Raw genomic sequence first — 25,640 nt, 5'->3', positions numbered from 1 at the left:
TAGTTTTAGTAAAAGTTGGGATACCCAATATATTTGTCATGAAAAATTCAGCGTGCAGAGACTTCACTCCTTTCCATTTGGCTGGCTGGAAATACTGAAGATGCAGAGTTCACCTCATGCACTGAACACGTAATTTTTTATCCCAGTATCTTAATTTCATGCTTAAAGCAGAAGACTTGAGGTGTCCTTAGCCTTTTGGTGAACTAAAAGAATCGAAGGCAAACTGTGCCTTGCTGCCCTCTCTCTGCTCATAGTGCATATGGGGGCTGAACTGGGATGTCGAGATGGAACTCGGTGTCCAAGTCAACCATTGGTCTCCTCAGTCGTGCTGAGCAAATTGCTCTATGTCTCAACTTCCCCACTTCTAATGAAGGTTAATATGAAGCACCTTCTCAGATCTTTTTATAAAGGTTAGATTTATTGTTATCAACCAACACCCGGTTCTGCTTACCACGGTTGTTGTCCCTCTGTCTTTATCAATTAACATTAGCCTTGTGACCACTGGTGTACAAAACAAACTATAATTCATGTAGATGTGGGATTATTTTTTTTCAGTTGTTAAAAGATTGTGGCTGTAGTGGTGCACTCAGCCTGAAATAGGAGAAGGAATATGATTTTTATTTTTAGCGTATGCTGCTGATCTTATTAACTAGATCATTGATGGTTTGGGTATAATCTTTAAAATAATAGAAAACGAGCACAGAGTACTTTTTTGTAAGAGGTACAGATCTGTAGCTGAACTGAAGCAGACGAAGTTAATTAGTTTTGATTGGCATTTCTGAAGCATGCAACTTGTCTATGAATTAGTGAATATTTGCATTTTTAAATCTTTAACGTGTTCTGTCTGAATTGTAAGTTTTTGTTAAGTTTTGACATGACCTTGAAATTTTCCAATATAATACTCTTTCTTCACAAATAAGTAAAATTTCAAACCGTGGTTATGGGATACCAGGCTATTAAAGCAGTTAATTATTTTTCTGAAGGTAGCTTTTTCAAAGTTTTAAGAGTTTGTGTTGTTGTCTAAGTAAAAGATAAAATATTGACAGCAAGTACAGTGTATTTCACTAGCTCTGAAATTTAAAGCACTTAAAGATGTTAGCTTGCTCCGCTTCTGAAGTATATGCTGTAAACTTGGTTATTTCACATTGCTTCTTTAACAAATACTGTTTAAGAGTATTATACTTCTTAATGCAGGTATAGCAGTGGTTTGGGGAGTCTTACACTACATGAAATACCGTTGGGCAAAGGAGGAAGAAGAAACAAGGCAGATGTATGATATGGTGGTAAAAATCATAGGTATGGCTTCCTGAGTCACATCTGATAATCTGTATCAGCTCTGTATAACCTTTGAAAATACTGGCATTAGTTCAGATATGTTTGCTGCCTGTTAAGTTTTCACTCATCATGCTGTTAGAGTTCTTGGTCAAATGTATGGTTCCAATGTTTAGTTTCTATGTCTGTTTTTGTTGTTCTCTTTTTTGGTTTTTTTTGGTGGTTTTGTTTTGTTGCTTGGGGTTTTTTTGAGTCCTTATCCTTTAAACCTGACCAAAGCTTTTGGTACAGAGATTGTAATTTATTACATCAATATGGCTATAATAAATTCCCATTGACTTGGTGGTATTCTGTTTTACTATCAAAACCAAAGATAAATGCAATGTTAGATGGCTAGAGGCAAGGTGATGTTGCTTTCTGGTTTTTTCAGCTACCTTTAGCTAAAATATCCACTCCTAAAAGTTGTGTTAGCTGTCAATTCCATCCTTAATGGCTTTTCCTAGAAAAAGCATCTTTTTAATTAGTCAGTTTGAGCAGAAATTGATACTAAAATAAAATGCATAACTGAGTTTGGAAATTCTGCCATTTTACTTGAAACCACAGTGTTTTCAGTAGTTTGTGCTTTTAATCTGTTTTGGGCTGCATTTTTACTTAAAGTCTTTCAACTGTAGCAGTCATAGATACAGAGATGGTAGACAAATTGAACCTGTATCCTGTCCTTACCATTTTCCTGCTTTTTTTGTTTCCAAATCAAACTGGGTTTTTTTTATGATGAAAGTGCTGTATTTTGAAAGGTGACTGTCTTTTTACTAACAGGTAAAAATACCAATCAGTAGTAACTGCAAAAACCTCGTTATTCCAAAGTTATTTGCAGTCCTTTTTTCTGAAGCTATTTGGGATACTTGGGGATAGTGTGTGGTTAGTTTCCTTGATTTTTCCTTCAGCATGATTAGGAGGAAAAAATGCTTCAAAATGCCAAAACCACCTTAACTACTGAAACTGGGAGAGGTCCTCAAAGACCTTCATTCTGTTCATTGCCAGAATTGATATTTTTTTAAATGTTTGCATGAGCTATGCAGTTACCAGTTTTTCTTGTGGTGTCCTCAGATGTTCTAAGAAGTCACAGCGAGGCATGTTCTGAAAACAAAGACTTGCAGCCTTACATGCCTATCTTACATGTGCGTGATTCTCTAATACCACCTCAGGACAGGTATGTTCTCACCAGAAGTACTGAATTTCCTTATGTGTAAGTGAGGAAAAATAATAAATTACTCAGTTAACTACGTTAATTTCAGTAGGTTGCACAGTGAGATATTTTGGAGGTTCTTATTGACACAGGTGGGGGGGGGGGGAAATAACCTATTGAATTTCCCTTAGATGCTGGATGGCAGCCATGCAGGTTGTTACAACGCTAACTTTGTGATTCTTGCTTCAATTTTTAAGGAGGAAAATGAGAAAAGTCTGGAATAGAGCAGTTGACTTTCTTGCAGCAAATGAATCTAGAGTTCACACAGAGACCCGGAGAATAGGTGGTGCTGAATTCTTGGTTTGGAAATGGATGCAGCCTTCTACAGCATGTGACAAAATTCTAGTAATACCATCGAAAGTGTGGCAAGGCCAAGGTATTGAAGTTATTATATTTTGCAAATATAAGTTGCTTTAATATCTACTTCTAACTTCTAAACAGTATTTTGTTGCTTAAACATGAAAGACTTGTTTTCTCTCACATGGTTCATTTTTATGAACTGTCAGTGCTGTTTCTCTGTTTTCTTGTTGTTCTTAGACATACTGTTCTTCATAGACTTTTTCTGTGCTTTCACTGTCTGACTTGTTTTCAGGCAGAATGAGCTTTTCTGTTACAGCTACTGCAGAGGGCAAGTAGCCAAAATGAGTTGCATGTTCCTTTTCATAAATTAAAAAAAAAAAACCCAACAAAAAACCAGTCACTTCAGTTGGTCAAATTCTGACGTGCCTTATACTTACTGGATATAAGTATCTGACAGCAGGTAAATTGGAGTTTGTGGACTTGAGTTTCCTACTGCCAAGTTACCAGCTGGGTACATTTAAATGCAGAGTTTGGAGGAAGATATTCTTGTTTATTTTGAAAGGGAAACTGCTGGGACAAATGACTCTTCAATCATCAAAACATGGATTTTTTTCGAGCATCTCTCCTAGTAGTTTGTTCTTTCTGTCATAAATGGTCTCTCTACACTGTACATTTGTATTTCAAGTTCTGTGGTACAGCAAAGCTTTTGCTTTAGTAGAAGAGGCTGTTGTCATAATGGGTTTTACAGTAGTCTGTCACTTTCCAGCTTTATCATGGAGACAAGTGGTGAGAATGCAGTGGTTCTGCCATTTGTCTGCAGTGGTCATCTTTTTCTAGTTCTTTTTCTTTCTGCCTTTCTTCATGTTAAGCCTCAGTGTTCAGGGTTGGGATTTTTTTGGTCAATAAAAAATTGCATCTTTAAGACATGAGGTCTGGGTTGGAATAACACAGTCAATGTCTGAGTGTGAAGGGAAATGTTTAGTGAAGTGTTAACTTTTTAAGAGTCTGTCTTGCCTTAATGTTCCTCTGTAATGCTGTACTCTCTCAGTTGGGACTGAAATAATTGCTGTGCAGAATCTTAATTGACCAATGAGTTGATAAACTTTGGTGAGGGAGGAGGGTGTGATTGCCTCTCCAGCTTTCAGTTGGCATTTTAAATCAGATGTTATCAGCATTACTTCTATGGCATTGACCTTGATGATGAAAAAGTCTAGTTAAAAAAACAACAGGATTTCAGCCCTTACTAGTCCCACTTAAAAAAAATTCCTACTGGCAAGCAACTGCACTCTCATCTGTATTCTGGAGTATGCTAACTTTGGTCTTAGTTTAACTAATGAAAATAGTAATAGGCTTCATTCTTTTGCTTTTACTGGTATACATTTTTATTTGTAAGAAACAACGTTTTTATTGTTTCCTATAAAAAAGGGTAGAGTTTAAAGCTGCTCCTTCCAACATGATGATTACCTTTCCAAAGACAGAACTTCTCTGTGGCCTGGAACATCTATACTGTAGCAAGCTTGATCACCCAAGTAAAAGTATGGCCAATGTTCTGATTTTGTTCAGCAGCACTTATATGTTTTTGTAAGTTTTAAGTATGCTGTCAGCACTTGTGTCTTAAATTTTTACTTCTCTGTCAGCTTGAAAAAACAGGTATTTTGAGATATTTTCAGATACTTGGCGTGTTATCCAACAAGTCTCTTAGTTTTGGGACCCATTTCTTGCTTGTCTATGCAAAATCTTATGTTGGAATATCATGAGGTATATCATGAGGTATTTGAGATATAGATCTCAAAGTTTACACTGCTTTTAGCATTTTATTCCTTATCTTAAATTATTCATTGGAAATGAGGGCTGTTTTTAAAAAAACAACCAACCAAAACAAAAATGCACAAAATAAACAAAAACAAAGACAACAACTAGAAAAGTGTGAATTACTGCTACAGGCTTGAGGTTCTGCAGTCATTGTCTTGCAGTAGGAGTAACATGGCTTTTTGCTTAAACAACTATATTGCATTATTTCAGTTTCTCAAAATTTTAGTAAGATGTGAACAGTAATTTTACTGAGAGATGCAGAGCCTTTTCTTTCTAGGACATTGTGCATTAGGCACATGCAAGTGCTCTAGGAGCAGTGCATAAGAGGTGGATTTCACCAACAGCTGTCTCTGTTCCATCTCTAAGTGCTTGAAAACCCATTGTAACAGTATTATATTGAATTCAGCTTCTGCACTCTCTATATATTAGAACACTGAATCTTGCATATAGTTTATTGTTCAGTACAAGCTGTGAAACATGACACTCCAGTTCTGGAATTTCTCATTTACTGCTAATTTGCTTCCAGATTTTCTTATTCTGTTTCACTGCAGTATAAATCCCTCCAAAACATTCTGTCCTTCACTAGAAATTGGACTGGGTTTTCATTTGGAAGACTTTCAGTGTGTGATGGCTCAGGTTCTGGTTTGCTAAATAGAATATACATTCAAGACTCAATAAAACAGTAATTTCTAATACTTAATTGAAAGATATCTACCTTAGTAGCTACTGTTAGGTACCATCTGAATTTGAATACCTGACTGTGGCTTTTAGCTGCATGTTGCCAAGGGTATGTACTTAAACTCTGTACTTTCTGTTGAACAGGATTATGTTAAGGTCTATCTTGCTTCAGGTCTTTTAATAACAAATTTCCTACTTTTCTTATGTTTGTAGCTCAGCAAAAGTGTCTGAAGAATTGAAATCACATGCTTTGACTCTAACAGAAGGTCTTGAAAAATAGGGGTGGTGGAAATGACATGGGTCATTTGGGCTCTTCGTATATTGGTAGTCAGCAAGCAAAGGCAATTTTCACATGATTCTTTCTGTTTTGGATTCCTTGTTTTCATGTGACTGTTCATATAACTCACTTTTTTTAAGAAATTCTGTATATATGTGCCACTTCCTTAAATTTGGTAGTATAAATCAAACTGAATAGTTTGTTCTTCAGTTTTGATGTTTGAATATAGAAGTACATAAATCTAAATACTCTTCAGGACTGCTAGGTCCTGAACAAACTCAGCACATATAAAGTAATGAATTCTTAATTTTTTTTTAACCTTCTGAGATCTGGTAGTGTTCTGTAGTACAGCATGATACTTAGAAGTATGTGCATTTGAAGAAAGCCTCTTGACCTGTCTGTGTGTACTAGGATATTGGTAGCTACCAGAATGCATTTTAAATGTGGGACCTGAGGAGATCTAGGTTGTACTGTCTGTTGGCATCTGGAGTTCAGGCATCACTGTTGCATCTTGTCAAGTGTTTCAGGATCCTGCCTGATAGACAGTTTTTTGGATTTTGTTAATTTGTTGCTTTTTTCTTTCATTGAGTCAGAACAAAGTCTTGTGTAATTCCTTTGTAATATTACCTATTTGATAGGGTAGATGTATCTGCCAAAAAAAAAAAATAAAGGTAAGCTCATTGTAGGATGATGGACAAATGTATTTTGAAAACAATTGACTTGAGAATTGTCAACCTGAAAAACAATCTTGGTTGTGCCAAAGTAAAACTTAATTAAATCAGTGGGAAAACATCTATACGTATCTAGTGTGTACAGTTGGCTTTTAAAAGAGCAGATGCTATTGTCCTATTGTGTATTTGATGACTGCACCTCTAAAGAAAGTAGGTAGGGAGAGAGCATCAATAGCTAAAGTTCCTTGACAGCTCTGGAGATGAGATAAAGAGGTTCTCTGAAGTACCACATCTAGGATGATATTTCATCCCACAGCATGGAAGATAACCTGTTACCTTGTGTGAATGACACCCCTCCTCTCTGGCTTGTGAGAATATAATCCTTTCTCCATGTTAAGGAAGGAAGGGGAAAAAAAAAAAGAGTGCTTTGTTCTTACCTGTTGCAAGAAAACTGGATTTCACACTTACTGTAAAATGCTGTCTTCATCCCATGCTGGTCTTCTATAGCTGAGCTTAATAAATCCCAAAGTCACATTCTCTTCTCTTAATAACATTTCAGTAGTATTTTGGTTTCAGTCTCTTTCCTGTTTACTGAAGAAGTTTGTGTTGTGTGAAAGTGCTTATGCAACGAATAAGTGTAACTACCTAATAAATTAGTCTGTGGCTTAACATGAATAAATCTTTTCTTTAGAAACATGGTTGCATATACTTGAAACAAGTCTTCAGCCCTATCAGGTGCATCAAATCTACATCTAAAGATCTGTTGGACTGTCTTGTGGTGATACTGGGGAATCCCCTTAGCAATAATACAGTAGAAATGCAAATATAGAAAGCTGTACTACAGTTTCTTAAGAGATACTCATTTTGAAGTCTCTGCAAGAGCCACTTCTATCACATTCCAGGCACATGGTTACACATGGGTACAGGTTTCAAGCAGCTTTAGCTACTGCTGTTCTTTGATTCTGAAATCATAATCATAGCTGGTTTAAGGTGATAAAACTAAGTACATTATGATCGACATGCAAAGTAGCTTCCTTTTGTTGAAGGTGCTTATTAGTCCCCAGGGGAACTATTAAAACTCCTAAAAATCTTCTTGTCAGTTACTTGTTGCACGAAGTTGTGCTTCTGCTTTTCTATTTCATCTCCACCTTTCTAGCCTCATCTTACAGCTCTTGGTGTTGAGACTTCTTTAGGAAAACACTTGAGGCACTTAGGTAATTATGGTGTAGCTTAGCTTGCTGTCCTGGAAGAATGTCTACATCTGCCCTTATTATGAGGAGAGTATTTTCTAGGCTCCACACCAGTGTAAATTTTCAAGTAATCAGTACTGTGATCTGAATAGGTTTGTCAATTTAACTTGCTCTTCTGGAGGGAGGGGGTGAATTAAATGTTATAGTTGTGTTACAAAGTTTGAGATGTCTGTTAACTATGCTGCACTGAATTTTGCAGTACAGCATTATGTTTAACTTGGCCATTTCTTCTCTCTTTTGGTTCAGTATTTTAATGCTTATTACTGTTGTAGCACCCATCTAATTTACCATGACTGAGACATTTTTGAGAAAACAAAATTCATCTTTATTTTCATATGCTGCACTGCTCTGGGTGTGCTTGCTCTATTAGTAGGATGTTATGTTAAGCTGGCAGCAGATTAGTCTTGTGCTGGTGGTGTGTTCTGGCTGAACTGGCTGAAGTCATCTCTGCAAGCACCTGATACCTTTCAGTCAAAAGGACATCAAGAATGCTAGAAATTGGAGCAGGCAAAGCTTGGGTTTTATGAGTACTACACCAGGGTCTGAATTCCCCATTTAGTTATTTTGCATATCTACTGCCTTAAACAACAGTGGGTTTTTTTGGAGTTCATGAACAGCTTGCTGAAATATTGATCCTCTGGGCCTAGAGTCTCTGCAAATAACCTCACCATTCTTTATCCTTGGATTAAAACCATGTGCTGAATAAACCTAGCTATTAACAATCAGCACATAATTTCCTCAACCCCACGCCTTTTCAGGTCCAGGTCCATGACTAGGCCACCCCAGATCACCTTCTCCAGTCTGGTGTGGTGCCCCAGTGTACAATATGCTGGTGACATTTCACCCCACCTTGATCTGCTGGAGTCAACCTACATAAGTAAGGTAAGTCCATTTATTTTTCAATGTTGCTTAGTTCTGTAAAGTTTTTATTGTATACCCTGTGTATAATTTTTAATCAAGGGCAAAAAACTTTACAAAACCATGTGCTATTGAAAAAGGACTTGTCCTTAAACTATAGGCAGCTCAGAGATAGATGCAGTGTCACCAGCATATTTAGTAATCCATTCCCAAGAGAAAACAGTTGTTGCAGATGTCAGTGGCTTGGACTGCTGTGTGTCTATATTCAAATAAAAACTGTTGTGTTGTAAGCCAGATGGCAGCTCAGCTCCATGCAGCCACTTCTTACTCCTCCACCCCTGCTGGGATTGGAGGAGAAAATACAACAAAAAGCTCACAGGCTGAGCCAGTTGTAGTCATGATTAAAACAGACTTGACCTGGGGGAAAAAATCAATTTGCCAGCAATCAAATGAGAGCAGGATAATGAGACATTAAACCAAATCTTGAAAACACCTTTCCTCCCTTCTTCCTGGGCTCAGCTTCTGGTTTCTCTGCCTCCTCTCTGTCAGCAGCACAGGGGGCCAGGGAATGGGGGTTTCAGTCAGTTCATGCCACATTTTCTTTGCTGCTTGTTCCTCCTCAGGGGGAGGACTGCTCACACACTTGTGCTTCATGGTGGGGTCCCTCCCACATGCTGCACTTCTTCATTAACTGCTCCAGCATGGGTCTTTCCCTCAGGAGACAGTTCTCCATCAACTTCTCTGACATGAGTCCCTCCCAGGAGGTGCAGTCCTTCAGGAACAGACTGCTGCGGCATGGGCTCCCCATGGGGTCATGGCCTTCTCCAGGAGCAGCCCCTGCTGGGGTGGTTTGCTGGCCCTAACATGAGGTCTGGGTCCTCTGTGGTCTGCAGTTCTGTATCTTCTACACTCTGCTCCTCCATGGGCAGCAGGGGAGTGTGCTCCTCCTCACCTCCTCTCCCTCCTTTCTCACCAACTTTGGTGTCTGCAAGGTTGTTTCTCTCACATCTTACTCCTCTCTCCACTTCACACCCTCTAGCAGTTTCCTTTTTCCCTTACTGACTATGGGCACATACACATGTTGCAGGGGCACATCCACCTTTGCTGATGGGTTTAGTCCTGATCTGACTTGGAGCCAGGGCATCTTGCAGCTTTTCACAGAAGCCATCCTACCTATAGCCCCTCCCTGCTACCAAAATTACCCACACAGACCCAACACAGAACATTTTTAGTTATTTGGGGAACTTGAGGTAGGCTCCATATTTGATTTGTAGGCCACCTTTTCTAATTTCTAGTTGGTAATTGTAATTTTTTTCCTCAGAATTTTACATAAGGAGCAAGGTTGTCTGTGTGATATCTGTGGACAGTGTATTTTCTTTTGGTTAGTGCTTCAGGTGCAGTGTCTTTCACATGACTGCATCTTTCTACACAACGTGGTTTTTGTTTTGGTGACATACAGAAGAGCAGCACTGTTCATGTATTTTGGGCATGCTTGCAATATTTTATAAGGTCCACAGTAAGCACAGACCTGTAGTGTCATCTCTCCAAAAATGGGACTTCTAACACTTGGAACATGACTTCTTGAATCTGTCAGACTTTTCTGAAGTAGGGATTGCAAGGAAGAAGCACTAATATCAGGTCAGGATATCTCAGTCTTGCTGAGATATTCAATTTTATGTTTAAATTCTTCAATCTACTTATATCAAGTCTTCAAAATAAAACTTTAACATCTTGCAATTTGTTTTACCAGGTTATCCCTTTCCATTTCTGTTGCTGTTTTGTTGTCCCTTCTCAAGGCATGAAACTACCTTATCTGAATCTGAAGGGCTCCTTTACTCATTTTCTCGTGGTGCAGAGTTAATGTTGCAACTCCTTCAAGTAGAACTTTTGAACTTTAGAGGACTTACTTTAGAACTTCAGAATTAATTTCATGGGATTGTTCAGCTTCAAAAAGAGTTACTTGGTTATTTTTAATTTCTTTCTTCTTACACCTATTTTATCTTCTGGTGTGTTTCATTTCAGATTTTTGCAAGCTTCTGATCACGTGTGCAGAACTTTTAGGGTTACAAAAGCTCCATCCTTGGTAGGGTGCTCCTTAACAGTTGTTACTGCAATACAGATGCAACACAACATCCATCTAAGTGTCTCCCTATTTCTTACTCAGATGAACAGTAAATTGCCCCAAAAGCAGAAGAAATTAAAATTCATCAGACAGTTTAAAAATTAATAGTTAATTTGCAGCTTAAAAAAATTTGCACCGAATATTATCTATCTTTTCATGGAGATGTAATGCAAATACTTTCTCTTCAACTATATGGTATTTATTTAAATATTCTTGTTGCCTTCTATGTACTGTGGCCTAAAGATTTAGGGTAGTACATTATCTCCTACAAGAAGCCGTAAATCTAAAAAAATCAGTTACATATAGTTCATTTTCTTCAGTGCCATAGAAGACTAGAGATTTAAATTTGCCTGAGGTTTTACTCTATATGAAGGAAAGTATTCTTTTGAATGAAACCCCAGAAAGGTATTAGTTCATGAAGTTGATGCTTCTTAACTAAACGGCATTATACCTCAATAAATACTATTAATTTTTTTTTTTGTAGCATTTCATCTAGATAGAAGAAATTCACCACCAAACAGCTTGACACCATGTCTAAAGATTCGCAACATGTTTGATCCAGTTATGTAAGTAAAGCCAGTTATTTATCTATTTCTGTATTCTTTTGGAAGGGTTGAGAAGAGTGAGAAGGGTTTGGAAGAAGTAAGTAAGCATTAATTCCTTAAAAGAAACAAATGTGTTAAAAAAAAAAATTACAATCTTCCTGTTAATATTTATGAGAAGGCATAATCTAATCTTACTGTCTGTAAGTTAAAAAGCTCCTTCAGCCTTCTGAATCCTGATATGTCATCTTGCTTCTGTGACTTCTGGGACAGCCAAGGGGCAGAGGCCTTTATGCTATTTTCTTTCCCTGCTCTTCTTCCACTGCAGTAGGAAGAGCCTAGGAGTGGCCTTCTCCTTTGAACAGCAAGTTGTCTGTCTGAGCAGGTCAGGCTAAATGAGTTTGCTTGCAGGTTTAGACAAGAATGTGATGGCAAGCTGCTGGAAGAGGAGAACAAAATCACTCAAATACAGATTATTCCTTCTAATTCTGAGAGCTGTATTTGCTAAAGTGCACTGTGGTATTCAGTTTAGTGAAGATTCAATAGCTAAAGTATTAAATCTCTCCTAGTGGCATTTAACAGAAAATTATGTCAACTTTTGGAGAAACAGAACATAGTGGTAAAGGATACACTTGCTGTGCATGTTTGATTAATTAAATATTTCATTGTTTGCACAGGGAAATAGGTGATCACTGGCACCTAGCAATTCAAGAAGCAATCTTGGAGAAATGCAGTGATAATGATGGAATTGTTCACATTGCTGTTGACAAAAATTCACGTGAGGTGAGTCTTTCCAGTAACAGCTCAGTGCCTTGTTTATCCTTGTCTGTTGGACTGCAAAAAAACAAAAAAACCCCTCTCTTTCTCTCTCTCTCTCTCTGCAGGGTTGTGTATACGTCAAGTGTCTTTCTCCAGAATATGCTGGAAAAGCTTTCAAGGCATTACACGGCTCTTGGTTTGATGGTAAGGAACAACAGGGGTTTATAAGAAAACATGGGTAGAAATGACAGATGATGTTTGACAGGTGCTGTTTGAGTACTTTTAAATGGTGGAATGTTTTATGCCTAAAATATCGAGCTATAACAAAACCAGAATTCTTTTAGCAGTCATCACATGGCAAACTAATTTAAGTGTAGTGATGTGTTTGCGTGTATTATTTGCTGAAGCAAAATGAAATAAGGCTGAACTCGAGGGTTTCTCTCTCCCTGTTTCTTTGCCTCACAGGAAAGCTGGTAACAGTAAAATACCTGCGACTGGATCGGTACCATCATCGCTTTCCCCAGGCTCTTACTTGTAACACTCCACTGAAGCCATCAAACAAACACATGAACTCTATGTCACATCTCCGTCTGCGGACAGGCACAACTAATTCTCAGGGAACTTCCTGAGAAGAGGTTCTACAACTGCTAGGACTGTTACTTGCAACAGGAATTTTCCTGTTTGGCTGCCGTCTTCCTTTTTTAGTGCTTTTTGTATGTAATACTTTAATGAATTAAATAAAAGTTTGAACGTTCCAGAAATCCCGTTCCCCAAGGGACTTAGCAATGAGGCAGTAATACTGAGCTGACACAAAAAAATTAAAAAAAAAAAATAAAAAAAAAAATTGCTTCAGGAAGTTTTCCGGGGCTATAGTAAACCAATGCATTTAACTTTTGCATGAGGAATACTGAATTCATTATACATTTGCAGATGTGGTGACTGTATTTTTGCACCAAGAAGTGTTTTTGATAATACAAAAGCATGGAGAAAAGACAACTTCCTGTATTTCCATAGTTTCCTGTGAAATAATCTTGTGGGTATTTTGTAACAACCAACCTACAGTTCCTGATGGTGAATAAATTAATTTTTTTTTTTTTTCAGTCAATAGTATTTTATTTTTTTTTGTTGATGTATAAGAATCTTTTTCTGCAGTGAGGGTATGGGGAAAGTTAATCTGGCATTAGTGGTTGCTTCTAAGTGTGAGGGAAAACAAACTGAATGCGGATGTACTAGATTTTGTATATAAATGTAAATGCTGGTGGTGGCAAAAATGGTTGTGTTCTGTGAGGATGTCTGCATTGGAGCAGTGAATAAGCTTCCTATTTTATTCAAAGCCGAATGTTTTATATGGTTTTGGCTGCACCATGACAAGAGGCCAAATACCTTAAAGTATTAGATACAGGTTAAAATATCTTTTATAGGTTTTATATTAAAATACCTAACTATGATTTTGTGTGAAAAGGTCTGATACCAATTGTAATGAATTCAAATTTGTGAGCAATAAAGAAGCAATTGGCAGATACTGGAAAAATATTTTGTGAAGAGCTGTATTTATTATTACAATTGCCAGGGCTGTGACAAAATACCATTGGGATTAAGTGATTTTCCCAATACGTTGTAACTCGTTTTAACAAACCTGATAATACTTTAAAGGGTACATACTTGCTTGCAACAATTTTGGCTGATGTGAACTAAGAGTACAGCTGACAGTAAACTTTGTGATCCCGAGCTTGTGAATTCAATGATGTTTACACAGAGGTACCAAATTGTTGCTGAGAAGCATAGTTGCAAATCTAAGATTATTGGCTTTACTAATCCCCACTCATACAAGAATTTTATCTGTAGAACCTGAATAGCCTGAAGGAGGTGAGACTGGAAGCACACCAGTCCCACAGATTTTACTGAAACTCACTTTACTTTGTAGATATGATGGATTTGCAGCATGAACTTGCACAAATAATGCACGTTTTTCTTACGGTTAAGTAAACATGATGCACACTGTTCTGCAACAGAAAATCCTATTGTGCCTTACCATTGTGCTTTTGTGGGCACCATGTTTATTATTGGAGAGTTTGTTAACCTAAAAATTTTAAATCCTCAGTTTTATGTCTCAGATGCTAATGAATGAGTATATATAATATATAATCAGCCATGCAGAATTCTACTTACCAAGGACAAGTACATATTTTTGATGGGTAAGTAGGTTGTGCCAGGTCTGGTAGATTTTGATGAGTTTTACTATATACATATATGTATATGTATAATATACATGTATATGTATTATATATATGTATATAAACTAATTTTGTTGTATTTGATGTGCATCTAGTGATTTGTTAACCTGACCTTAGTGACCCCATCTTGTGACCTGTTGCAAGAGTGAATGTAAAAATAGTTTGTGGCATTTTAAAAGGTTGCCTCGATGCAAATGCATCTATCTTGCTTCTGAAATATATTTCTTGTAAACACTGTACATTATTATTGTAATATGTACTATTATGCAGCTTATTTTACCTTAAACTGTTAAGTTGACCAATATCCCTTCCTGCAAGACAGATGGGAATGTGTATAATACCTGAACATTTGAGAAAAATCAGATGTTTGTTGTAATTTGTCACCCTGTCCTGTAAAAACAAAAAACCAAACCAAACTCGAATTAAAAGTTTATTAGGGGTTTTTATATGTGTCTCACCTTCTAAATATTTGAATGCCTCTCTGCCTCAAATACTTTTTTCATTTGGGGGGGGGGGTGAATGGGAGATTAATGCATCATGGCCCCCAATCTGTTACTGTTTGTTAGGATTTGAAGCTGAAGGGTGGTGGTGCTACTGTTCCCAGAAACACAGAGCTGAGCTTCAGTGAAATGTCTGGAATTTGGACACAAACTGCAGAGCCTTTACCTTGATTTCTAAGTCTAGGGGAATGTCTGACCTGTTAAACGATGGAGGTGAAGACTTGGTCTTTTTCTATTTTGAGATAGCAAAGTTTTCAAAGGTGACAGATCAGCAGAAAACGTAGGGTTGCTTTTTTTTTTTTTTTTTTTTTTCTTTTTTCCCCCCCCCTCCTGTCATTACGTGTATACTGTTTTAAAATTGTCTACATGACAAATGGCATTGTTGAGCTTTGGGAGCGGAAGATCAGAAAGCTAAGTCCGTCATTTAGAAACATTTGCCCAGCTCGCTTTTAGCTCTTGCCGGGGAAAGGGGAGCAAGAGGAGGGAGAATTTCGCTGCAATTCTGTCTTTATTTATATATTTATTTTTGTTAGTTTTTTTGAAGATGCACACGGTGGGCATTAAGAGCTCCCTTAAATTTCGCTGCCTGACATGAAGTTATCTCGGTTACTCGGTTTCCGTCCCCGGGCGCCCCGCAGGTCGCTCAGGACCCTGCCGGGCCGATTCCTCTCGGGACGCGGTTCCTGGGGCCCTGCCCGCCCCTCCCCCTCGGAACAGCAGGAAAATTACTTTAAAAACCAAACAAACAGAGGGCCGAGCAGTTTCTCGGCCGTTCCGCAGCGCACCCTTGAAATGACAGCGAGCCCCAAGCCTCCTGCGTCGGAGGAACGGGACGGGGTCCCCGTCCTCCCCGCCGGCCCTCAGTGCGCTGGCCGCCCCCCGCCCTCCCGTCCCTTCCCGTCCCGTCCCGGGTGTCTCCCGGCTCCATGTTCATATTTGGCGTTGGACGCCGGTGCCCAGGAATTTCCCGTCATGCTCCCCGGGCGGCGGGCCCGTGACTGCCATCCCGAGGGGGGGGATGTGGGGGGGTGTGGGGGGGGAGCCGCGGCCGCTCGCTCGCTCGCTCCCTGGGGCCTCTCCTCATGCGCGCTGCGCCCCCGCTCCTCTCCGCGCTCTGCCTGGCGCTGGCGGCCGCCGCAGGAGCCGCAGGTAGGAAGGAGCCGCGCCGCCGCGATGGAGCTCCCGGCCCTCCGCCGGCAGCCGCGGGGAGGGGAGGGGAGGGGAGGGCGGGCCGGGGGCTGCGGCGGGGGCGAGGGGAGGAGCGGTGCGGGGGGCCGGGCCGCACCTGCCGGGGCTGGGGCGGGGGGCGAGCGGCCCCTCCGGCAGCGGGGAGGCTGGGGTCGGGGCGGGAGGCGATCCCCGTTTCAGGGTGCGGGCCCTTGGCAGGGTTTGCCCTCCATCCCTTCATCCCTTTCCCCCCTCCATCCCGTCCCTGTGGCCGCCGCAGCGGCTGAACCCGCGGAGAGGGCGCGCAGAGCCCGGGCTCCGGGTGTCCTTTGCTGTAGGTGCTGCTTCTGACTGAGAAAGGAGGTAAATAGTTTCTGGGATGTACAGCAGAATAGTTCGGCTCGGTGAAACAGAGCTGCGCCGGGTGCGTAATTGGTTCAGTTCTGCTGCGGTCGCCTGCTTGCTAAAATTGCGCTTGGTTGGTCAGAAAAGGAGCTTAAACTTTACATGCGCTTTCGGAATTTGGTCCCGTTTTTCTAAGGGAGCGCAGTGCTCTCTCCCTCGGTCGTGGGTTTGTTCTGTGTTACACTACTGACAAATATAGCCAGAAGAATGCAAAGAAGAAATGTATAATTTATTTCTCGTCGTCCCATTTCCAAGCTAATGTTACTGTACTTTGTGCATTTTAATATTCCTGGAAATAGAAATGAGGCTCAATTAAGCTTCCTGTGATACTTGACAAATTTGTTACCAATGCTGACTCTTCTGCTTCAGTTGAAATTCCACTCGTCCGTCCCCTATGCATAAAGACTGCCTGGAGATGCAGTGATCTTTAGGGATAGCCGTGTTTCAAATCTTACCAGTGGCTGTCCCACGGGTAAAGGTGGATGCCTACTGCTGTCTGGCGATAAACATCAGATATTGTGAGATCTCTGTGAGAGTTCTGAACTTAGCACAGCTGCTAGGAAAGTACAGACCCCTACATCCTATGTGTCATGCTTTTAGTTCTTTTTCTCTTAAGCTTCCCATTGTTACTACTGAAATGTGTCCTGAAACTCCTCTCTTGAAAGGTGGATGTCAGAACGAGGTATCTGCAGTGGGCAGAGGCTTCCCCTTACTGGTACGGTTTGTCTGTAAATGGAAGAGCAAGCTCTATTCCCACTATGGCACCGTGCCATTCATCCAAATCCAGGGTTTAGTGCTTAGAATTTATCCTGTTTGTGCTCTTGCCCTCGCTGAATTGACACAAGTGCTTGCCATCCTATTTGCTGACGATTCCCAACTTTTTATTGTGCTGCTGCATGCTTTTGCAGTTCGTCACAATTCCTTGTCTGCCAAATTTGGTTGGTAACTGTGCCCTTTAAGTCTGGTTCTGGAAGTAGTTTCCATGTGGCTTGTCATCTTAATCAGACGTTTGCTCATAGTTTCTAAAAGGATCGCCTGCCTTGTGTAGACATGGCTTATTTTAGAACAGTATTTCTTAATTGTCTTTTAAATTTTATGTGGGGAATTAAATGTAAATAGCTCAACCGGAGTTACTAAATAATCCTAGAATTCTGAGATGAATTTTTTTTTTTTTTTTTTTTTTTTTTTTAATAATGTCTGCATTGATTTCTTAAAACCACTAAAGTCAGTGGAGTCAAGCCACATGTAGTTCAGTCCAGAATGTGGTTGGTTGGTCCTTTTCCTGTTTGAGATTCCTCGGGTCTTTATAATACACATTTGAAAAGATCTTTTAGGAGGAAAAAAGAATTCTATTTTACCCCAAAAGCCCAGTCTTTAAAAATAGTGCCTCTCTGGATGGGGTAATGTTTCTATATTTGGTAGCAAAGCCATATAAAGCAGTTGATCCTAGACAAAAATAAGATCTTTTGACTGAATGACCTTGCTTATTTTTCCAAGTGATGGTGGTTATTTGCTTTCACAGTCATTTGGCTTGTACAAATTTTTATGTGTGTACCATGAAAGCTCCTTACAGCTGTTCAGTAAGGGAGACTTGCAGTTGAGGAAGGTATTTGGTACTTTGCCCTGATATTTATGAAGAGTTGGGAGGATCTTGTTTACCTACTCAGGTTTTGTCAGCTTTGTAAGGTAATACTTGTTTCTATTATCATTAGAGGTTCAGCCTCTTTATTACATTAGAAATGCTGGGAAATGAGATTTTCCTTTTAGGTGGATTGTTAAAGGTTCCTTTGTTATTCATTTCAAAAGATGGGAGAATAGGAGGGAGAAGGGGGAGAGACAAGATTGCTCTGTTAAGGATTTAATCTTCTCAGCCAGAAGGTTAAGAAGTCTGCCTGTCTTCATCTGACTGGCATTGCTACAAGCCAGCAATGCAGTAAAGCCATCCAATTTTGAGACAGTTCTGTTGAGCTGCAGAATTCAGCTGAGTGTATCCTCATTATGGAGCACTTCTTAAGCCACACACAACATTGTATTACTGATAGGTAAGCAATATGAGCTGCTTCCCCCCTTTCTTTCCTCTTTTTTTTTTTTTTTTTTTTTCTTTTAATTAAAAGCTGTATTTTTTCAGCAGCACCCAGGCTATGAACTTAAGCTGTAGGGGCTTTAGGTGATGGGGAAAGTGGGATAAACTACCAGCCTAATTATAGCTTGGTCTAGCCCTGATTTGTTTATGGGTTCCTTTAGACAAAAGACTCCCCAGAAAAGAGAAAAAAAAAAAAAAAAAAAAAAAAAAAAAAAAAAAAAAGACCCTCAAAATTCTGGTGTTATTATGGTAATGTGTTTAGGAATTAATGCAGAATAAAGTTGGGCATGGATTTTAGCTTTCCCTGAGTAGCTCTGAAGTTGGAATGCTTATTTTGGAACAGACTCCAAGGCTACATAGAAATAGGGTGTTTTTTGCTCTGGAATAACTGTGTCCATACATGGAGTTATTTAGATGCTACTTTTTCTACACAAGCTGAGGGTCCTTAAAACATAACAAAACAAACAAAAAAATCTGCCAGCTTTTGGGGTTGTTTGTTTGGTTTGGTTTGGTTTTGGTTGGTTTTGGTTTTTTTCAGTGCATCATGGAGTAAGCAGTAGCTACAAGTTAACTTTCCCTTCCCTCACTCTTGTTGCTTCTGTAGGATTGTATCACTATTTTTTCAGGTACTTCATTTGCCTCAGAAGGATCCTAAGTTCTCAGTAAACTATTAATATGTACGAGCTAAAAAAAAAACAACAAAAACCAACCCCACAAAACTAAAAGATTTAGGTCTTCCTCTGTGGAAATTTGTGAATGTATAACCAACTAGCAGTGCATTAAAAGTAATTTCCAACCAAGCACTGAAGAAAAGGAAGGGAGAATGTATTACATTATTAACTTCTACCAGAAGATGAGGAATGTTGTTCTGGGTGTTAAGGGGGGTTGTTGTGACCTTGGACTATGAAGACAGTGATCCTTATGTTTTGTCTGAAAATAGGGTGGAAGAATTCTTTGGGAACCCCATTGATGATGAAGAAATTGGAAATTTTAATTTACCTGCTTATCTCCAGCCTTCTGATTCTTGTTTAGCTGCTCGGTTCCAATAGCATTATCTGCAAACCACACAATCTAGCTACTGGTACTGGAAATAAAGAGGCTTTTATTTGTAAGGACTTTCAAGACCGGAACAATTGAGCGACACCACCCCAAGACGGGCAAGAACAATTCTTAAACTTATAAGGTGCTCACATGATTTTTCTGGCTTCACAAACTTAACTTACAGTTCAGCATTATTTTGTAATATGATTAATATTGTAAGGACTTCTTTACTTAGGGTAAGCAGTGGAAATGTTCTTTTCAGTGAGTCTTGCATTTAAACATGGTTCAGCTTTTGAGTGTTCCTGTCTAAGGATGGGAATTGTGCAGAGCTCCCCAGTTTGCTCTCTCCTCCCAGTAGCACCTGAACATTGGGATTAATGATTTCTTTGAAATGTGGGCTGCAGCTCAGCAAAACGTACATAGTGTGCGAACTCATTGTTCTGTTGGGAAGTGTTGCCACATCCAAGAAATCTTGAGACTAATGTTGTGTGTGGCATTTTGAAGTCTGTCCCTGGAGGTCTCTTTAAACTCCGTGTTCTTCCAAACAGGGACAACGCCTTTGTGTTTCACCTGATGGAAAACAAATCCCTGCTATCAGGGAACAACAATAACGCTGGTGGAAAATCACTGCCAAGTGCCACAGCTTTCACTCTGACCACACAATGAAAAAGGGGAAAAAAAATAAATAAAAAAGAAAAAATCAAAAACCAACACAAGGAACCTTAGCAGCCTCCCAGGGAAGTGATCAGTGCCAGTCTTTGCCAAAAGAAAGCAGCCCAGAAAGTGCTCAGTCTGGCTGAGGGATTGCCCTGTTCTTGTTCCAGGCTGTTCCCCGGTGTGTGGTTCTTGGGGAAATCCGCAGGCGAGGCTCTGCCTCCCGCTGCACGCACAGGGACTGCAGGGGATTTTAACCACTTCAAGGATCTGTGTGGAGGGTTGGCTGAGGTGAGAGCTGCGTGGATGTCCCTTTCAGTTTGTGCAGTGAGTGTTTGACAGCTTAGTGAGTCTGGCCTTGGGTTTCCTGCAGCTGTTTCAAGAGCAAAGCGTTGGTTTGGTGTAACTTTACTGCACTTGCTCCAATCAGCTGAGAACTATCATTAACCACCTGGTTCAAATTGTCACCATCCTGCTGCTGGGAGGAATCTTGTTATTAAATATAAAACTAATGCAGATCCCTCCTCATGTGTCCTGATGACGAGCAGTCACAGCTTACACCCATTTGTACATCCCCATTTGTACTGCAAACATGGATCACATGTGGGTGATGCAGCAGTGCATTGATCCAGCCTTAATGATCCCGAAACCAAGGTTGCAGATCAGGTTGGTCAAACATCTCTTCCTTCACACCAGTGTCACTGTCAGTAGCCTTAGCACGAGTTTGAAGAAGGGAATAGGACAGGAAGGGATACATCTGCTGCCAGCACAGGCACAGGTGGAAAGCTGAGGTGGATCAGCCAACTGTGTGAAGTTAGAGCCCCAAGATGCAAAACCAGAAACTCTACAGATAAAGTGATTTGTGTTTTCTGTGGCTTTATCATCTGCCCTTGAATGCCTGCAGAAAAAGAAAATCAGCCCTGTTGGTCAAAGCCTTACTTAGCTGCTTGCTGTGGGAACTGTACCTTTAGACTATCCTCATGTTTTCCCAGTTTTTTTCAAGATTAAAAATCAGTGTTTCATTAGGTCTTTTGTATATATGGTGGAAAGATCCTCTGTGCTGACAGCACACCTTTTAACAGCTCTTTTCATAAGAGAAACCAAATTGTCTGTGTACCTACTCATCCTGTGTGCTTTTTTCCTTAAAAGCAAGTACACATAAGGGACAGGATGGGGCCCACCAGATGCTGCTGGTGTCTAATTTATAGAAGCTGGCATCCCTCATCTGAAAAGACAAGGCAACTTTGTTACTTTGCTCTGAACTTAAGAAAGGTGGAGATTTGGACCAAACTATTTAAGCAGTTGTTGAACAGTTCTGGGAAGGACTATAGCAGATACAGCCTGTGAAGTGCATTAAAATGTGAAATACAGTAGCTGTCTGGGGCAAAACAAGATGGTTTTGTTGCTCTGTTACATACAAAGTGGTACATTTTATCTAACATAAGTCAAATAAGAACTATGGCATTAATATAGACAGTGTAACAGCTGAGTGATATAATGCTATTTACAACAAGACGAAGGTTTTCAGAGCATTATCCCATCTCCACAATCATTCTTGTAGACTAAACAAACCAAGCTCTTAAAATTTTTTTGTGGGGTTTTGGTTTTCTGAACCACTCTTTTTTTTTTTTAATTTTTCCTCTGGACTTTCCCCCGGTTGTCTCTGTCCTGTGCTGGGTATTATCACTGCTGCTGAAGAGAGCAGATTTCCTTCCCAGCCTCTACTAATAATATGTATTATCCTTTCAATAAACTCCAGATTGTAATTTGCTTTTTTTTTTTTTTAATTAGTTTCCCCCTGTTGGCTCTATTTATTGTTATTGTAACCTTGACATCCTTTTCTGCAGTACAGCTGCTGGTCTGGTATTCTTCCTTTTGGTTTTGTGCATTTGAGGATTTCTTTTAAAGTCCAAGTGTAGTTCTTTGTGCTTGACTGAACTGAAGTTCCTGTTACTGATTTTTGACCATTTCTCCAATTTATTACAACCATTTTAAGTTCTGCTCAGCTCTTTAGAACACTTCACACTCGTTGCAGTTTGGTGTCTCTGCAGCTTTAGTAAGGCTACTTGCTGGGGTTTTACCTTAGTCAGGAGGAGAAATGCTGAATGAGCATGGGGATTTTTCCAAGCAGCTCTGCACCCACGTTCTAGGACCTTGATCTAGAAGGAAAGTGCTTTTCCACTTTGTTCTGTCAGTATTTTATATTTGAGATCTGTTGCGTTCACTCTTTTTCCTTCCTGTCTGCATAATTGAAGGAAAAAAGGAAAGTATGTTGGTTGGTGGGGTTAGATTTTGGCAAGTCCATCTTGGAGGCTGATTGCTTTCTGATTTTCAGTTGCCTGTGTATGGATTGTCTAGTAATTTGTTTCAAAAGCTTTCTGGGTGTTGAAGGCAGGCTTATGGCCATGTAGTTCAATTATATATCCCTTATAAAAATATCCCTTCCTATATATTATAATCTTTTATCTTACATTCCTTATATTATCCCTTATATTATATCCCTTATGTTATATCCCTTTTATTATATTCCTTATATTATTATCCCTTATATTATACCCTTATATTATTCGTTATATTATCTTATATCCCTTTTTACAAACAGATTTTGCCAGTTTACTCCTAAGGCAAAAGCCTTTCAAAAATCCTCCAAGGTGCTTACTTTTTTCTGAACAGTCACCCCAGCTTCTTTTCTCCATAACCATAGGATGAATGTCCTAGCCTAATTTCAGCATTAATGTGCCTGATTTCTGGTGGTCAGTCTTATATTTATCTGGCTAAAGCACAAATTTTGATAAAGCTCTCTCTCCCAAAAAAAACACCCAAAATAAAACAAAACAAAAGCCCAACAACAACAACAACAAAGAAAGCAGTCACTGTAAGTACTTTAGATGATTACCTCTGTTTCTTAAAAAAATCCCTCAAATGTACTGCCATGGAAAGTCATCTCGGTGGGTGGACTATTTCCAAGCAGTCTGTTGAGTGTGTTACTTTCTTTGCACTAGGTTACAAATAGCAAAATTTCCAGATGGTCTTAACTGATCGTAGCTTATGGTTTACTATTTTTCTTATTTGTTTTGCCTAGCAACTACATAAAACTTCCAGACTTTTAGATCTGTTCTACCTCTGACTATCTATTTAAGCAAACATGTACATGTAAGAGAATCTTTTAAGTAAACCTTGGGAGGGGAGTGGCCCTGTGCTGGGGAGTTGTGCTGAGGACTGCAGAGGCTGTCAGGGCCTGGCAGAGTTGCTGAGGAATTTCTAATGTGTCAGTGAGAGTGGCGTGAAATGTCAGGGCCAAGAGGGTAAAGAGGGATTCCCAGTGTTTTAATTGTGGGCAGCACAAGCCCAAGCAGGACAGGAGCAAACTGCATTTTGGGGCAAGGCTTGATGAAGCTCCTGACAGCAGGCTGTGGCAGGAGGGGGCTGCCTGTGGGTTGGGTGATGCTGCCTCTGCTGAAGGAAGTGGAGCAGATGTCACTTATAAGAACAAATTATTCAAAGAAAAAAGTCTGAATTTATCTTAGAATGTAGATCCAGATGGGGAGCTGAATTAAAAAGCCCCGAGTCTAGCAAAAGGCTGAGGGAAGAAGAGAATGAACTCGGTGGTTGCCTTCTTTCCTTGTGACCCTACAAACTAAAAGAGCTGAACTGAGGTGTGACAGTGCTGTGGGCAGAGGCAGCCCTGGGGTGTGGGGCTGGGGGGGTCTGTGTGGGGCTGAGGACTGCTGCTTGCCCTGGGGTATGTGGCTGGGGGGCTCTGTGTGGTGCTGGGGGGGGTCTGTTTGAGGCTGGGGGCTGCTGCCTGCCCTGGTGTGTGGGGCTGGGGGGGTCTCTGTAGGGCTGAGGGCTGCTGCCTGCCCTGGGCTGTGGGGCTGGGAGGGTCTGTGTGGGGCTGGGGGCTGCTGCCTGCCCTGGGGTGTGGGGCTAGGGGGCTCTGTGTGGGGCTGGGGGGCTCTGTGTGGGGCTGGGGGCTGCTGCTTGCCCTGGGGTATGGGGCTGGGGTACTCTGTGTGGGGCTGGGGAGGTCTGGGGGCTGCTGCCTACCCTGGGGTGTGGGGCTGGGGGGCTCTGTGTGGGGCTGGGGGGGGGCTGGGGGCTGCTGCCTGCCCTGGGGTATGGGGCTGGGGGGCTCTGTGTGGGGCTGGGAGGGTCTGTGTGGGGCTGAGGACTGCTGGCTGCCCTGGGCTGTGGGGCTGGGGGGGTCTGTGTGGGGCTGGGGGCTGCTGCCTGCCCTGGGGTGTGGGGCTGGGGGGCTCTGTGTGGGGCTGGGGGGCTCTGTGTGGGGCTGGGGGCTCTGCTGGCTCAGGCACCATCAGGCAGGCAGAGGCAGCATTGCCCCTGCCCACCATGGGTCACAGGCCAGGGCTGGTGGGGCTGGCCCAGGAGATAACTGCAGTATTAGCCCTGTTGTATGTTCATTCTGTCAGAGTGCAGGATAAATTATTTGTGTTTTCTGTTTTTCTTTTCTTTTTTTTCCCAAAGGTAAGTGCTTCTTGCTGTGCAGGAAGGTTTTGCATGGTTGCTGTTATCTCCCAAGTCCAGCTGGCAGGTGTAGCCATGAATATGTTCATCTTTCAAATGCATTTAAGGCAGGCAAATGTGGATTGAAAAAATTGTAAGGCTTAGTAAATATTTCCAGTCAAATAAAAGAGGTGGGAGAGACACCATCACATACTGGACCCTTGAGATAGGATTAGAGAGACAGGAAATAATCAAAGCACATTTTAAAGTAATATGTTTCACTAGAATTAATACTTCCTCTGTTTGTGAACTGCAAAATAGTTTTAGGATGCCTGGAGGTGCAGATGCTTGTGCCACACATCCATTGTAATTGTATTTAGCTCAGAAAAGCCCCCACAATGCTGTGTTTGTACATTTTTAAACTGCACTGGAATGAAAGCTGGAATTCAGCTCACACGGATTCCGAGTAGCATTTTTCATTGGAAAAAATGTTTGTCTTTGGACATTTTCTCCTGTGAGGAGAAAGATTCCCAAGTAAATTATTTTATCCCTCTCATTATCTAAATGCCAGTAAGTGTACATATTATCCTGAATATTTTTGAGTCACATAAAACTTCATGAGGCTAAGGAAGTCAAGATTTGTTTTAATAAAACAGTGTTACAGGAATTTTAATTAAAAGTATTTGATAAATAACTCACCTTGGGCAGTGGTTTAAAAACAAATAATATTTATATTTGGATCAAATGTGTTGCTTTTGGGACAGAAATAGTTTTCTTTGCTCTGACTTTTCAGTCATTGCACTTCAGTATTAACTCATCTGATTGTACTGGAAGTTCAAAGACTTAAAGTATAAAGGTAAATACCCTTTCCTTATTTGCCATAGTGTTTTCTCACTGCTGTTTGTAAAAATGAAAGTACATTTCTGACTAGGGAAGACCTAGGAGCTTCTGTTTTACTTGATGGAATTTTATTTTGGTATGGGTTAGATTTATTTCATTTTTTTTTCAACTGCAAAAGAGTTCTTCAGCTTTAGGATGCTGATGTTATTATTACAGTGTGGGAGCAATTATTTTTTTGTGCAGTATCAGAATTTTTTCATATTACAATTCCTTTAAACTATTTTTGGATAAAAGGCTGACGTTTTCTTATATATTCACAAGGTTGCTCTACATACCACCATGACACAATCTGTGTGATCAAAGGTACATTTTTAACCAGTGCTTTTATCCTGTTGACATATGCATAGACTCGTGTGTTGTGAGGATGTTATTTGAAGGATGAGAATGTTTAATATCTAATTTTAT

At 40.4% G+C, this 25,640-nt stretch overlaps 2 protein-coding genes across 5 annotated transcripts in view; both read left to right on the top strand.

The window, feature by feature from the left end:
* LEMD3 (LEM domain containing 3) overlaps positions 1–14,467 on the top strand; it is a 43,786-nt gene extending 29,319 nt beyond the window's left edge. The window contains exons 7-14 of one of the 4 annotated variants that reach the window (XR_011723893.1): positions 1,195–1,296; positions 2,380–2,482; positions 2,716–2,894; positions 8,265–8,388; positions 10,971–11,052; positions 11,706–11,811; positions 11,913–11,991; positions 12,253–14,467. Coding sequence is in view for 1 of the 4 variants with exons in the window: in XM_071733474.1 (XP_071589575.1) it covers positions 1,195–1,296; positions 2,380–2,482; positions 2,716–2,894; positions 10,971–11,052; positions 11,706–11,811; positions 11,913–11,991; positions 12,253–12,416 (815 nt within the window). In the remaining 3 variants the exon portion in view is untranslated. Of the gene's footprint in view, positions 1–1,194; positions 1,297–2,379; positions 2,483–2,715; positions 2,895–8,264; positions 8,389–8,987; positions 9,426–10,970; positions 11,053–11,705; positions 11,812–11,912; positions 11,992–12,252 lie in introns of those variants that run through there. The other 3 variants (XM_071733474.1, XR_011723895.1, XR_011723894.1) reach the window with 3 other exon arrangements.
* Positions 14,468–15,447: 980 nt separating this feature from the next.
* MSRB3 (methionine sulfoxide reductase B3) overlaps positions 15,448–25,640 on the top strand; it is an 84,276-nt gene continuing 74,083 nt past the window's right edge. The window contains 2 exon segments of the mRNA XM_071733473.1: positions 15,448–15,552; positions 15,554–15,670. Of these exon segments, the coding sequence (XP_071589574.1) occupies positions 15,448–15,552; positions 15,554–15,670 (222 nt within the window).

Source organism: Heliangelus exortis, chromosome 1 (genome assembly GCF_036169615.1).
Source record: "Heliangelus exortis chromosome 1, bHelExo1.hap1, whole genome shotgun sequence".
NCBI classification, from domain to species: domain Eukaryota; kingdom Metazoa; phylum Chordata; class Aves; order Apodiformes; family Trochilidae; genus Heliangelus; species Heliangelus exortis.
The sequence above is the reverse complement of the archived record's forward strand: the minus strand, read 5'-3'. Positions and strand labels throughout refer to the sequence as shown.